This window comes from Typopeltis vanoorti, chromosome 12, assembly GCF_054136105.1.
Source record: "Typopeltis vanoorti isolate ZY-2024b chromosome 12, IOZ_Tvanoo_1.0, whole genome shotgun sequence".
NCBI lineage: Eukaryota > Metazoa > Arthropoda > Arachnida > Uropygi > Thelyphonidae > Typopeltis > Typopeltis vanoorti.
This window is the reverse complement of record NC_143560.1, coordinates 72,842,264-72,856,344: the sequence shown is the minus strand read 5'-3', so window position 1 is coordinate 72,856,344 and position 14,081 is coordinate 72,842,264. Positions and strand designations below refer to the sequence as shown.

The following is a 14,081-nucleotide window of genomic DNA, read 5'->3' as shown; positions in this document are numbered from 1 at the left end:
ATGCTTTCTTATATAATGAAACCTGTGGAGTATCATTAATAGAACACCTATGCCATAGTAAATAACTTTTTTATTATGTAAATATTTCGTCTTATGTATCATAAGACATCATCAATACAATTATCGAATAGGAATTTAATTAAAAAAACAGTAGCATGCATGCTTAATTGGAATTCCTCTATGTATACAGTCATGTGCTCATGGATTAAAACTTTGTACTGTGGGTGAACTAAGAATTGTTTGTATTTTTATTAATTTTTAATATATTTTTTATATTTTTTATTTATTTTTTAATAAATAAAAAAAATATTTATTAAATTAATTGGGGTGATGATCTCGCACTGGGACATGAAATTCATCTCCCACTCAACTGAGAAACCACTGTAACAACATTTCTTACAATGCATATTTAGCATGTAATAACTTGATGCATAAGAACATAACTATAGAATAACATGTATTCTATAGTTATGTTCTTATGCATCTATTTAAGTTAGTAGATAACTTAAATACTAAGTTATCTACTTAGTATTTAAGTAGATAACTTAGATACTAAGTTATCTAAGTTATTTTAGATACTTAGATAACTAAGTATCTAAGATAACTTAGATACTTAGGATACCACATGTAAAGTATCTTAGGATACCACAGTAAGTACCTTATTATGTAAAGTACTTACTAAAATAAAGAGCCAAAAGGCTTCACTTCAGCGGTGCAAAATTATATAAATGAAGTGGATACTAAATCCAACATCGTTTCGAAGCCAAATACAGAAACTATAAACGTTTCGTGCAAAAATTGACTAGGGAGCTTTTGGGAATACACTCGCCGCCATACTACAAATTGCCTTATCCGAACCTTATAGGAGACACACGCTCAAAGCACCCATGTATTCGCCTCCTGTTGGTCCATTTTGATAAGGTTTCACTGATCTGACAGCTGTTTCAAACTCATTGGTTTTTGTCAGAGATCAGGCAGAAACCTAAGAGAGCAAAAACTCTCAGCACTAAGGAACTCGAACTAGAAGTGTGAAACATCTCTCCAATGGCTAGGGCAACTCGTAGTATGGTGGCAAGCGTATTCTTGAAAGCTTTCTGGTCAGTTTTTGCACGAAACTTTTATAGTTTTTTGTATTCAGCTTTGAAATGATGTTGGATTTAATATCCACTTAATTTATATAATTTTGCATTGCTTTGGCAATGCAAAATTTTGGCTCTTTATTTTAGCAAATACTTTACACATCAACCGAGAGTTTACTTACAGAAAATACACCTCTCCAACGCTTTGAGTTCGTTAGTACTGAGAGTTTTTGCTCTCTTTGATTCCTGCCTGATCTCTGATGAAAACCAATGAGTTTGAAACAGCTGTCAGATCAGTGAAACTTTATCAAAATGGACCAGTAGGAGGCAAACATACGGGCACTTTGAGCATGCGTGTCTCCTATAAGGTACGGCTAGGGCAACTCATAGTATGGCGGCAAGTGTATTCTCAAAAGCTCTCTGGTCAATTTTCGCACAAAACTTTTATAGTTTCTGTATTTGGCTTTGAAACGATGTTGGATTTAATATCCACTTAATTTATATTATTATGCAAATATTTAGTTTCATGCATCATAAGACATCATCAGTACAATTATCAAACAGCAATAGGAATTTGCTTAAAAAAAAACAGTAGTGCGTATGCTTAAATTGGAATCCGTTTATGTATACGGTCACTTATTCATGGATTAAAACTAATGAGTAGAAATTAAAACTGATTAAATTAAAATATAACAAATAAATTTATTTAATACAACTGAGGATAACAATTTCCCAAACTTTTGGAATAGTGTGACAGTCGTTCCAATAATTAAGATTAGGTCTATGAAGTAAGGCTTCAGCACATTCTTTATATAAATATTCATATTTATATATGGATCTATGTAGCAGCTTATGGATCTATGTAGCAGCTTAGCATTTTTCCATTGGATCGTGTGGTTAGCATTTTCAGTTTCATGTTGTGCAAGGCCCGATTTGTGAGGTTTGATAAGACAGATATGGTTTCGATGTTCAGAGATACGATTATTTATAGATCTTACTGTTTTCCATAGTAAGACAAGTTTCATGAACATGGTACTTCATATATGCCAGTCAGTATCATTGGTAAGAGTTTGTTTTTTGGAGAAGGTCGATGGGTTAATGGATAGCAGTGAATTGATATTTTTTCATAATTTTTACCACATGTTCAGATATGTCTTTAATATATACTATATGGTGTAGGAGTCCTGTGAGCTTCTTTTCTGGGTTGATTTATAGGGGAGTGATTGATTATTTTTTTGGGTTATTATTGGATTATATCGATTTAGTAAGGCTATTTCTTTGATAATTTCCAATTCTTGTTTTAGAGATTTTATGATCTCTAAAACAAGTATTTTATGATGCCATAAAAATTTGGATCATAAAATACTAAAGATTTTATGATGCCATATTTTTGAGATGGATGGTGAGCTGATGTATTGTGGATATAACAACCCGAAAAAAGTTGGTTTTTGGTAGACAGAAGTGGAAATGGATCCATCTTGCTTATGCCGGTTGTGTGCATGAGGAAAGGAAATACCGTTTGATGATTTTCTTTTTTCTAGTGTGAACTTGATATGAGGATATAGAGTGGTGATTTTTTGTAGAAAGGAATAGAGTTCTGGTTTCTGTGCAACTCAGAACTGCAAAGACGTCATCAATGTACCATAGCCAAATTGTTAGTTTTTGGTCAAGAGTGAAAATTCTTTCTTCTGGATGTTCAAGAAAAAAAGTTGGCTACATTAAGTGATAAGAGTGAGCCTATTTGCTGTTCCTTCCTCTTATTTAAATATTTTATCTTTCCATCTGGAGTAACCTGATGTTAATTCAAATTTGAATAATTCCACTATGTCCGATGGAAATTTTTGGGTTAGAAATTCTATTGTCTCTTTGTTAGGGCTATTAACCAAATTCACAATTTGCTACTGTCTTAAGAAGACAGACTCTCATCAATGATACTACCTGGCATATACAAAGTACCATCTCCTGTAACTTGTCTTACTATGAACAAACAGGAAGATCTATAAATTAATGTATCTCTGAACATCAAGACCATATCCGTCTTATCAAACCTTACAAATCTGGCCTTGCACAACATGGAATTGAAAATGCTAACCACAGGATTCAATGGAAAAATGCTTAGCTGTTACATAGATCCATATATAAATATGAATGTTTATATAAAGAATGTGCTGAAACCTTACTTCATAGACCTAATCTTAATTGGAACAACTGTCTCACTGAAATGTGTTAAACTTCTTATCGCTTTGTACTATAGAAGTACTTGTTTTCCTGAAAAGGTTAGGATGAAATTTTGGAAGCTTAAATTGAAGTTATTTAATTGAAACAGCAACATAGGTGCACTCAGCATTTTGCTTTGCTTTGCCATCCACCATATCTTTATTCTTATGTACAGACAGACCCTGAAATACGTAAATCCATACTTATAAGAAATTCCCAGGATACACAATATTTACAGACAGTTGCTCAGCCCTACATGCTGCATTGTCCTAGTCTCACGTGTCTATTGTTGTGAACACACCTGTATTGTGTTGTGCTTATTTTCATGTTTCAGGTGTTTTTTCTAAATAAAATATTCACAATGGCTGGTTCATGCAATAAGGAATATTGCAAAAGCTTGGGAAGATGTTATTCACGTGTTTGAAATAAGTGTGGAAAGAAATCTGTCCATAATTTGTTCCTGACAACCAAAGTTTTGTAAAGGATGAAACATTTGGAAAAGTCAGTGAAAAAATCGTAAAACTTACAAAACAGTTGGATAGAAGTCGATGAACATAATGTGGAGGAACTTATAGAATTGCATGATGAACAGTTATCAAATGCTGATCTCACTAAACTGGAAGCTGCTAAAGTTACAGATGAAGAAAGACACAAAACCTCAAAACCAAAAAAAGGCTCATGACAAAAGAGATGGCTGAAACATTTTGAGAATTGCCTTCCTGTTTAGCCTGGTTTCAGAAAATAGATCCAAACATGTCCCATTTTCTTAAAGTGCAAATGGCTGAAGACACCTTTACCTGCTACAGAGAAATTTATGAGGGAAGAAAAAAAGGCAAAAGTTTAAATATCTCTTGGCAGATTTTTTATGATAACTAACAATCAACAAACATTCAACAATATGTATACTTTTTTTTATTAAATGCAATCTTAATACTGGCAGAGCATTTTGGACTGTGTTTTTTTAGTTGATTATTCTTGATTTTCTTCTTTTAACCATAGAATGAGTTTGGATTATTGAAAGCCATGAGTTAAAAGATAATGTGTAGTGACAATTTCCTGTTAATATATTGTGTTTCCAGCACTAAAGTGTGGTCATATTGTAGAAATACTGTATTTGGTGTGTTCAGTGATTCAAAATTGTCCAACTGGTAAAATGTATCTTTTATGTATTTAATGCAGGATGTGTATATCATTTTTTTACTATTTAATATTTCTGCATCACATTACATGTTTCTTTTTTGCACATGTGTTTGACATGACAAAGTCTGTTATGAAAGGTTGAGGGAAGGGAGGGGGAATTCGACTTAACATAAATTTAGACTTGCGTAAGGAGTTGGGGACTGGTCTACTTACATATGTCGAGGAGTGTTGTGTGTAATTTCTTATAAATGCAGTCTGTAGTTATCAGATCTAATGTTAACAAGTATTTTCTTGTCTATCCCTGGTTGCTGTGTTACTGTAGGTAAAAACAAACTCTTGTGTTTGATATTTTCACACACAACCAGGGCTGTACTTACACTTTTCATGAGGTGGTAGGGAACCAAAGTGCTAGAGTGTGCTGTAGGACCCCTCCCTCATTATTGTTTGGGGCCCTTAAATTGACCTAGATTTGTTTTGACCCCCCCCCCCCCCCCCCCCCGTTAGAGCCTTGTGCACCTGTTCATAAGTATGGTCCCACACACAGAGAGAGAAAGAGCAATTGTCTGAAATGCAGTTCTGAATATTTTACAAAAAAATAGAGACATTAAGAATCAGAGATGTTCATTTGTCATATCTCAGATTTTACATCTTAGGACACCAACTATCTTGCATAGTTCATTTGGCATAATAATTTTGTATTTAAAAAGAAATTGGTTAATTTTTTTTTTATCTGACTCCCGCATACAAAAATTGTAAACCTATAGAAAGTTAGTACTGTGGATGTGTGTGTGTGTATGTATATACATAATATATACATACATATATATATACACACACACACACACATACACAGTACTAACTTTCTATATATATATATATATATATATATATATATATATATTTATGAAAAAATTGAATGACTAGAACCGAGATTTAAGTAAAAAGGTTTTAATATAAACACACTACTAGTTTCGGCCTGTAACAGCCTTCTTCAGGTGACATCATAAAAGAAAAAACACTAAACATTGAGGGTTAAAAGACTATGAACAACATAGACAGTCTTTATACATAATTAGCATGAAAACGTTGTAGTTGTATTTGAAGCTGTTCTTTCATTTGTTGCATTGTTGGGAGAGTGCGTGCTTGCTGCATCACTGTGAACGCCAGTACATGATTACAGCTGTATGTTAACCGAGTCAATGATCATTCTGTCTGTCATATATGTATATATATATATATATATATATAATTTTATGAGATAAATCAGAACTATTACACTATTGTTATATACAACAGAAAAAAAAAAAAAAATCTGGGAGTCTTTGGAAATGGCATTAGATCCTAAACATCTAAATATTAACTTTGTCTGAATACATCCTGGCCTTCATTAGTCAAACATGTTCACTTGAATGCGTAAATACACAAACACTATTCTGAACATTTAGAAATTTTAAAAATAACATTAATCTCTTCTATAACTGCATAACAGTTATCACCTTAGTTAGTCCTTACTGTTTTGTCTACTGGTTTGTATATTTACACATGAAGAAACCTTGTGCAATTAGGATGACACATCGTGTTGTCAAATGTTATCAACTTATTCTGGTGTTCTGCCTTATACACTTTAGTCAAACACACACACACACACACACACACACACACACACACACACACACACACACACACACACACACACACACACACACACACACAACATATACTGCTTGGAAAGAAGTCAACAGACACTATAGTGTGAGGAACAAACAACGACAGCATCCACCTCAATAAGATGTGGAACCTTTTCCTGTGATGACTGCAGCTATCATATGAGACATACTTTCTGCAAACATTCGATAGCGATCAATGGGAATTTTGGACCATTTTTCCTGTAGGCATGCAATGAAGTCCTGGACTGTTGTAGGGGTGAATATCCCTTGACCTCACCCGACACTCCAGTTCATCCCACAGATGTTCATGAGTGTTGAGATCAGAGCTCTGCAAGAAACCAGTCAAGTGTGGTGACGTTCATGGCCACAAACCACTCAGTTACAGCAGCAGCTTTATGACACAGTGCATTGTCTTGTTGAAAGAGACAATGGTCACTTCCACAGAAATGCCACAAAGTAGGATTCATTGCACTGTCTAAAATGTTCAGATGCCTCTTGGAGTTCATTGTTTGTGGCACACAAAAAAAGAGGTCCAAGGCCAAACCAGGAAAAACAGGGCCATATCATTACACTGCCACATCCAATATCATATTTGGGATTACACACTGTGGTAAGAGACATTCACTGGGCATCCATCACATCCACACCTGTCCATTCATCTGTGCAGTAGAGGATGTAGGTGTTATTTGTCACTCCATAACACAGTTTTCCAAGTTTCCATGTCCCTGTATATGTTCTTTGCACCACTGAAGATGATGTTTCATGTTGGTTTGTGTAATGCAGAGCTAGCATATTGTAGTCCTATCAAGTAAATCCATGCCTTGGTTCTGAATGCTTTTGTGCAGATTCGTGTTCCAGTTGATGCCCAGAACTTCTCATTCAGTGTGTCGGCGAGGAGATTTTTTTATATTATCCTTCGTAGCACTCTATGGTCACAGTCGGTAAGTGTGGTGGGTTGTCCACTGCAGGTATCACTTGCAGTTGACTTCCTGTGTTTCCATCTCAGTATGGTATCACTGATTGTTGACCTGGGATGGCCCAATTTGTCTACAATTTGCCAAACAGATAGTCCCGCAGCATGGCATCCTATCACAATGCCTTTTTCAAGCTCCTTCAGTTTCCTTCTTGCAGACATTTCACCTGGACACAGTTACACTGACTTGGGAGCATCATATTCCTCCAATTTATACTCACTACAAACACGAGTCATTACATGGCACGATGTCCCTGGTGGTTTCATTGACTTCTTTCTAAGCAGTGTAATATACAGTATTATATAGGATGAGAGAAAGAGAGATAACTGGTGTAGAAGATATTGTGAAGTGTTGTCTGATAAAGGTGTACAAAATTAAGCAATGAGTGGATACCAAGAGAAGGAAAGAGAAAGAAAGGTCACCAAAGAACAAGATGGAGAAATGATCTACAAATGTTTGGCATTAGATGCTAGACATTGGTTAAAGACAGACTGAACTGGAAAGCTAAAGGGAAGGCCTATATCCAGCAGTAGATGGAAAGGGACTAAAGAAGAAGATACATACAGGGTGTTCGGGATAAATTTGACAGTTTCGTAAGGAAAAAGAAAATCTTCTTTGTATCTATTAAATTTAATGAATTGACAAAAAAACATTACAGGCAGAGTTAATTACAATACTATCAACAAGATTTACTCAAAATAACCACCATTAGCATCGATCACAGCTTCAATTCTGCTTCGGAACCTCGAACAAGCTGATGCTACAGTCTCCCTGGGAAGGGCCACAAAAACTGTTTTAATTTTATCCATTAACTGGGCTTTTGTATTACTGGAAGTGCGATTGGTGTCTTTTTCAACTGCGCCCCATACAAAATAATCCATGGGGTTAAGGTCTGGGGAGTTTGGAGGCCAAACATTTGGACTGGTGAAGTCGTAGAAATTTTCAGACAACCATTTTTGACTTTTCCCAGAGGTGTGGCAAGGGGCCGAATCCTGCTGCCATACATACGGCCTACCATTGGCTACCCTTGTTATCCAGGGCTTGACTACAGTTAGCAACTCCACGAACAAAGCCCGAATTCCAATGCCAGGGTTCTTCAACACCTGTTCCTGCAGATTTGCGAGGAATTCTGCTGTACGAACGCAATCAGATCGTCTGCTAGGGATCTTTCTTCTTGCTACATCCTCGTAGTCACCATTGCAAGTCTCTAGTTCATGCCTGATTGTTTTTACTGTATTCAGGGAGCATTGGGCAGCAGTCGTAATATCCTTATTTTGATGGCGGGCACGAATCATCATGATACAAGTTATTCTCTTCCATGATTCAGGTGGGTTCCAGCTATCCATCCTTTCTGACATCTTGTATATGAATGAAGAAGGGTCCAAACTTTTAAATGAAGAGAAGTGTGTGTTAATACATGTAACTTACGGAAAAATATAATTAATTATAAATATGTCAAATTTATCCCGAACACCCTGTATATAGGTTTGTTTGAAAAGTTTGGTAAAAAAATAAGTTAAACATTTTTTTGGAAAAAATCACCTTTATTTCTCAACATAGTCTCCATCGAAGTCTACACATTTGGTCCAGTGAGTTTCCAATTTTTTCATCCGATGTAAAAAGTAGGATTTGTCAAATTGTGCAAAATTTGACAGCGTTGATGACATTCTCAAATTTATCATTCAAAGAAAATTTTTTCCCACCAAGCCAGATTTTTAAGTTTAGGAACAAGAAGTCACACGGGGCCAAGTCCTGAGAATACTGTGGATGTGTGAACCAATTCGAACCTCAATTCGTGTAAGTTTGCCATTGCGATGGCCGATGTGTGAGACGGTGCATTGTCCTGATGAAAGAGCACTTTTTTGTGTGCCAATCTTGGCTATTTTTTCTTTAGTTCTTCTTTTAAATGGTCCGCATAATAGACTCCTATTATTGTCTTACCCTTTTCCAAATAGTCTATTTTGATAATTCCTTGAGAATCCCAAAAAACAGTAGCCATCACCTTTCCAACTGACAAAACGGTCTTCACTATTTTCAGTGCTCTTTCACCGCGCATTGTCCACTATTTTGACTGCTGCTATTCAGGTGTGTAGTGGTGGAGCCAAGTTTCATTTACAGTCACGAATCGACTCAAAAAATCCTGCGAATTGCTATTAAACATCGCCAAACACTGTTTTGAAATGTCTTTTCGCATGCGTTTTTGATCAGCAGTCAACAATTGTGGCACCCATCGTGCACACAGCTTTTTCATGTGCAATTTTTCGTGCAGGGTATTATACGCCCATTCAGTTGAGATGCCTACAATTTCAGCAGTCTCACGCACTTTCACTCAGTGGTCTACCATAAAGATGCCATGAATTTTGTCAATCTTTTCTTTCGTAGCGATCTCAGTCGGGAGAATACTTCATCTTCGATGGACTTACGACCACGTTTAAATTCATTTATCCAAAAATGAATAGTCTTTAATGCTGGTGCAGAGTCCCCCATGAACTCCATCTAACTCAGCTTTGATCTGCATGACCGTCCACTTCTTCAAATAAAAGTGTTTTATCACTGCACAAAACTCGTTTTTCTCCATTTTTATGAAAAATGTGAACATGGTAATTTTAAACATTTGCCAAACGAGAACTATGCATCACACATGACTAAAATTTTGCCTTGTATGAATGAACGAATTGTGTCGCCATGTATTGGAAATTTTTGGAAATAAATTGGAAATTACGAAACTTTTCAAACAACCCTTGTATATATGGGGGCTGGCTGGAAAGTTCTGATAAACACCTAGAACAAAGGTGACATTAACGCAGCTGATAACATAAATACAAGAAGGAACATAATAGGAGTAGAGTTAGAAATGTAACTTATGTTTTTATATTCCTATATCCTCGTATGTTCTTTCTTGCAGTTATATCAGTTGCTTTAATATCATTTTTGTTCTAGGTGTTTATCAGAACTTGTCAGCCCCCCTCCCCCTCATATGTATATAATCTGGAAATCTTGCTCTAGATATCAACCATAGAAATTTTCAAGTTACTTCAGGCCCTCCATGTCACTGGGTGATGAGTTCATCTTCCATCTAAAGATAATCACAAATATCCATGCTGAAAGTGGGATTTGAAACCCACAGCTTTTTGGTTGGAGAATGATAGGAACACTGTTCACTCAGGCCAATATGTAATGTGTACCTATTTTCACCCAGGTCATCCCTGTTTCCTATTTCCATAATTCTTAACCAGTATGCTTTTTTAGTTTATTAATGGTGAAAAATTAGTCATTCATTTGTACCAGAATAAAGTGAATCATTATTCATCATGAATAGCAAATTATTGTTTTAGATGTATTCAATTCTTATATAATTTTAAGATTTATGTTCATTCAGAATTGAAGGAATGTTTATGTTTAAATAAATATATAAGATGGGAATAATCTTTAAGGGTGATTCTGGTCTTCTCTACAGGAAAGCATTGATGATGAAGTTAAGCCAGATGGGAAACTTCAAGTTATTACAGATGGTGAGACTCTCATAACTGCTCATTTTGCAGCAGAATGCATTAGAGATTTTTCAGTAAGGTGAGATAGTTGTGTGTACTCTATCAATGTGTTCAAATTTTCCTTAATGCTTATAAATTATTATCGTTTATAATTACAGCTTGTCTTGTAGAATTACTACCACTAATAAAATGATATATTTCATAAACTAGCACTAATAGAATCATGGGAGTTTCACTTAAAGAGCTATAAACCCATTGAATTAAATTTAGTTGCCTCAGAAAAAATTGTCCTGCTTACTGTATTATGTATTAATGTAGCAGTGTCAAAATGCTACTTCTAATTTTTTTGATTGCTGCATTCAAGTTTTTAATGCAAAGAAAATTTGCATTGGAGTCCAGATGTGATCTTTCCAAATGGTATATAGTAGTAAAATGGCATAGACAGTTATTTTGGAAACTAGTTCGTTGTTGAGGAAGTGGAAATTGGGCAGTTGATGGGATTAGCTTGGAACAATGCAATAAACTTTTCCATGTAGTTCTGATAAATTCATTCATTGGGCTATCAATGAACTTTTTTCTAATGTCTTATGTACACAATGTTGTGCATTATGTACAGATCTTGGACAAATGCCATTTGTGGAGAAGTTAAGTAAATGATGAACCTAATCAAAAAATATTTGTACTTTTTTTATTTCAGAGATAATAATCATTCTTCATGATGCAATCTTTAATGTTTCTGGTAATGCACACTGACACATTTATAAATTTAATTTGGGTAAGGAAGTAAAAAATCTGCATGTTATAATGGAACATGAGCACAATATCCCAGATTGAATATCTGGTATATCTTTTATTTCAGATTCTGTGATTTGATCATTCTTCTCCAAAGAAGCCACAATAACAGGGACATTGTAGTTAAACAATTCTATCTTTTGGATACATGGTTACATATTTCAGTATGACAGAGCTGTACCATATTATGCCAACATGGAAAGCCTTCTGGAGCGAAGTATTCTAGAGACATAGATTGGTAGAAAGAGAGTTTCCAGATGCAGAAACCAAGTTTACCAGATTTTTGGGAAGATCCACAACAGATCTTGCATACTGAATGTAGGTGAAGGAAGTGGAGTTCTTTTTGGGCATAATTGCTGCTTGTGATTACATTACACTGGATACACTACAGAATACTCAGCAGGAGACTAAATTCCATCTGATGTTTCTTGGACCAACAGAGTGAAAACCTCGTTATATTTCTGTTAATTAAAAAAAAAGTATAATTTTATTGAATTACTGCTTCTTATTATCATTCCTTTCCTCCTCTTTTAACTTGCGGTGTTGAGGATTTTCTATTCATTTAACTGCAACCTTGAGGATAAGGTGGTTAGCCCTATGCCTCCCGGTGTGTCCTATGTCTGTGGATGCATGTATTCACAGACCAGTTTGCCTGTTCTGGGGGAGGAAAAACCCAAATTTCCAGGTGAACCCACTCCCACACCTCTGCATGAGACCGGCTAACTCGCCTTTAGTCGAAAGAGAGCAGATAAAGGTTCCTCACATCACTGATGGGAATTGAACCCAGGTCTTCGTCTATACTGACTGAGCTACAGAGGCTCATTATTGAATTGCTGTGTAGTGAAATCTTTGATATAACATATGGAACAGGTATTTTTTCAGTATAAACTGCAAGAGTTATACTGAATCCAGAGGTAAGGAAGAATTTTCTGAGGTTTTAAACCTCCTAAATTCATCTCCTCCTTCATAGGCAATAAAATAAAGTAGATCCCAATTATTTTGAACACAAGAGACCAAAAATTAATGGCTTCGAAGTTAACTAATTTGTCTTATTTGTCCATAAATTTCTTGTTGCTGCTTAGATTCCTCATTCTTTGTAAAGGCAGAAGAGCTAGCAAGAAACCCCAAATTTGTGAAAAGATTATTCTTCTCTCCAACCAATGTTTTAAAAAGTAATCTTGTTAAACTTCTCTTGCACTTCTTCCGCTCTTTATTCTTTCCTGTAATGGTATTATTGTTATTATGATTATTATTATTATTGAGGAAGACCTCCAGGGACTCGGGGACTCATCAAGGGAGACCACATATTATCTGTATCAGTTGTCATGCTTGAATTCATTCATGCTATTTGCACGTTCGACATCCAATGGCAGTCCATTCCAATCACACACCACTCTATGAGAGAAAAATTTAGCTCTCATTCCTTTTTGACAGCATTAATTTTCAACTTCCAAGGATGTCTTTACATCCTTTCTTCACCTTCTATAAAATGAAAAATTCCATCTATCGGTATCCTGTGCAACCCTTTCAGAAGTTTGTAAGTTTCAATCATATCACTTCTCTTTCTCGTGTTTGCTAGTGCCTGCAGTCTACAAATTGTCAGTCTGTCTTCATAATCAATATTCCACAATCCTGATATCGTTTTCAACACTTTAGTTTGCACTTTCTTTTCACTGTTTCAGAATCACCATGTAAACAAGAAGACCAGACCTGTGCACAGTAGTCCAAGTGAGATCTTACCAAGGCCTTGTAAAGAGGCAAAATGCAAAATGACTTCCTTATCTTTACATACCAGGGTTTGTTTCAGCAGTGCAATTATTCTCTAAGTTGTATTTGAACTTCAACTTTCTGTCTACTAAAACTCCTTAGCCTGATCAGTTTCTTCTGCACCAATACAACACTGCATTGGATATCTAATCACAGTGCATGACTTTACTGATAGCCATTTTCACATGCCCACAATTCCAGTCTATTCAAATTTTTCTGCAAGTATTGCATCAGCTGCATTCCTGATTACTCTGCCTATCTTTGCATCCTCGGCAAATAGCTCTATGTCGCCTGTCAAATCCTTTCTAATATCATTAATGTACAGATTGAATAACAATGGACCAAGAATTGATCCTTCTGATTCACCACTGGTTACCTTAAATCTTGCAGACTCGCATCCCCCATATACCAATTTTTCATTCTTCAATCAGCCATCCTCTTATCCACACTAATATTTTATAATCCAATCCCATATTCTGCAATTTATGTAACAGTCTTTCCTTCATTGCAAAGTATAGTTTCTCTGTCAACTCATTTTTGTATGCAAGCCCTAACTAATTGATAGTTGGATACATCAGTCTTTGCACTGCCTTCGTACAATGGGATTACCATATATTCTTTCAATTGTGTGGAATCTTCCCTATTCTGAGACTCAAATTATATAGCCTTATCTAAGGTATAGCTAGTTCAGCTGAACACTCTTTTAGCATCTGTGGTGATATCCCATCAGTCTCTTTGGAAAATTCTTATTTAGTTTGTGCAACAGCTCTAGTATCTCTCCTTATATATCTGAGTTTTTTTTCATACAATGAAGAGGTAGCAGTGAGCTCAACACTGTCTACACGAGGCTGACAATTTTAGCAAAATGGCCACTCATTAATTGAACAATCTCTTCTGCATCAGTTACTCGCATACCATCTGCATTGATTAGATTAATTCTTTTGTATTCATTCT

General features: G+C 35.5%; 1 protein-coding gene across 2 annotated transcripts in view; it reads left to right on the top strand.

Annotated features, from left to right (window-relative positions):
• LOC150100883 (uncharacterized) overlaps window positions 1-14,081 on the top strand; it is a 211,958-nt gene that overhangs the window by 39,369 nt on the left and 158,508 nt on the right. For both annotated transcript variants that reach the window (XM_090401599.1, XM_090401600.1), the window contains exon 3: window positions 10,535-10,647. In XM_090401599.1, coding sequence (XP_090257725.1) covers window positions 10,535-10,647 — 113 coding nt within the window. The remainder of the gene's footprint in view (window positions 1-10,534; window positions 10,648-14,081) is intronic.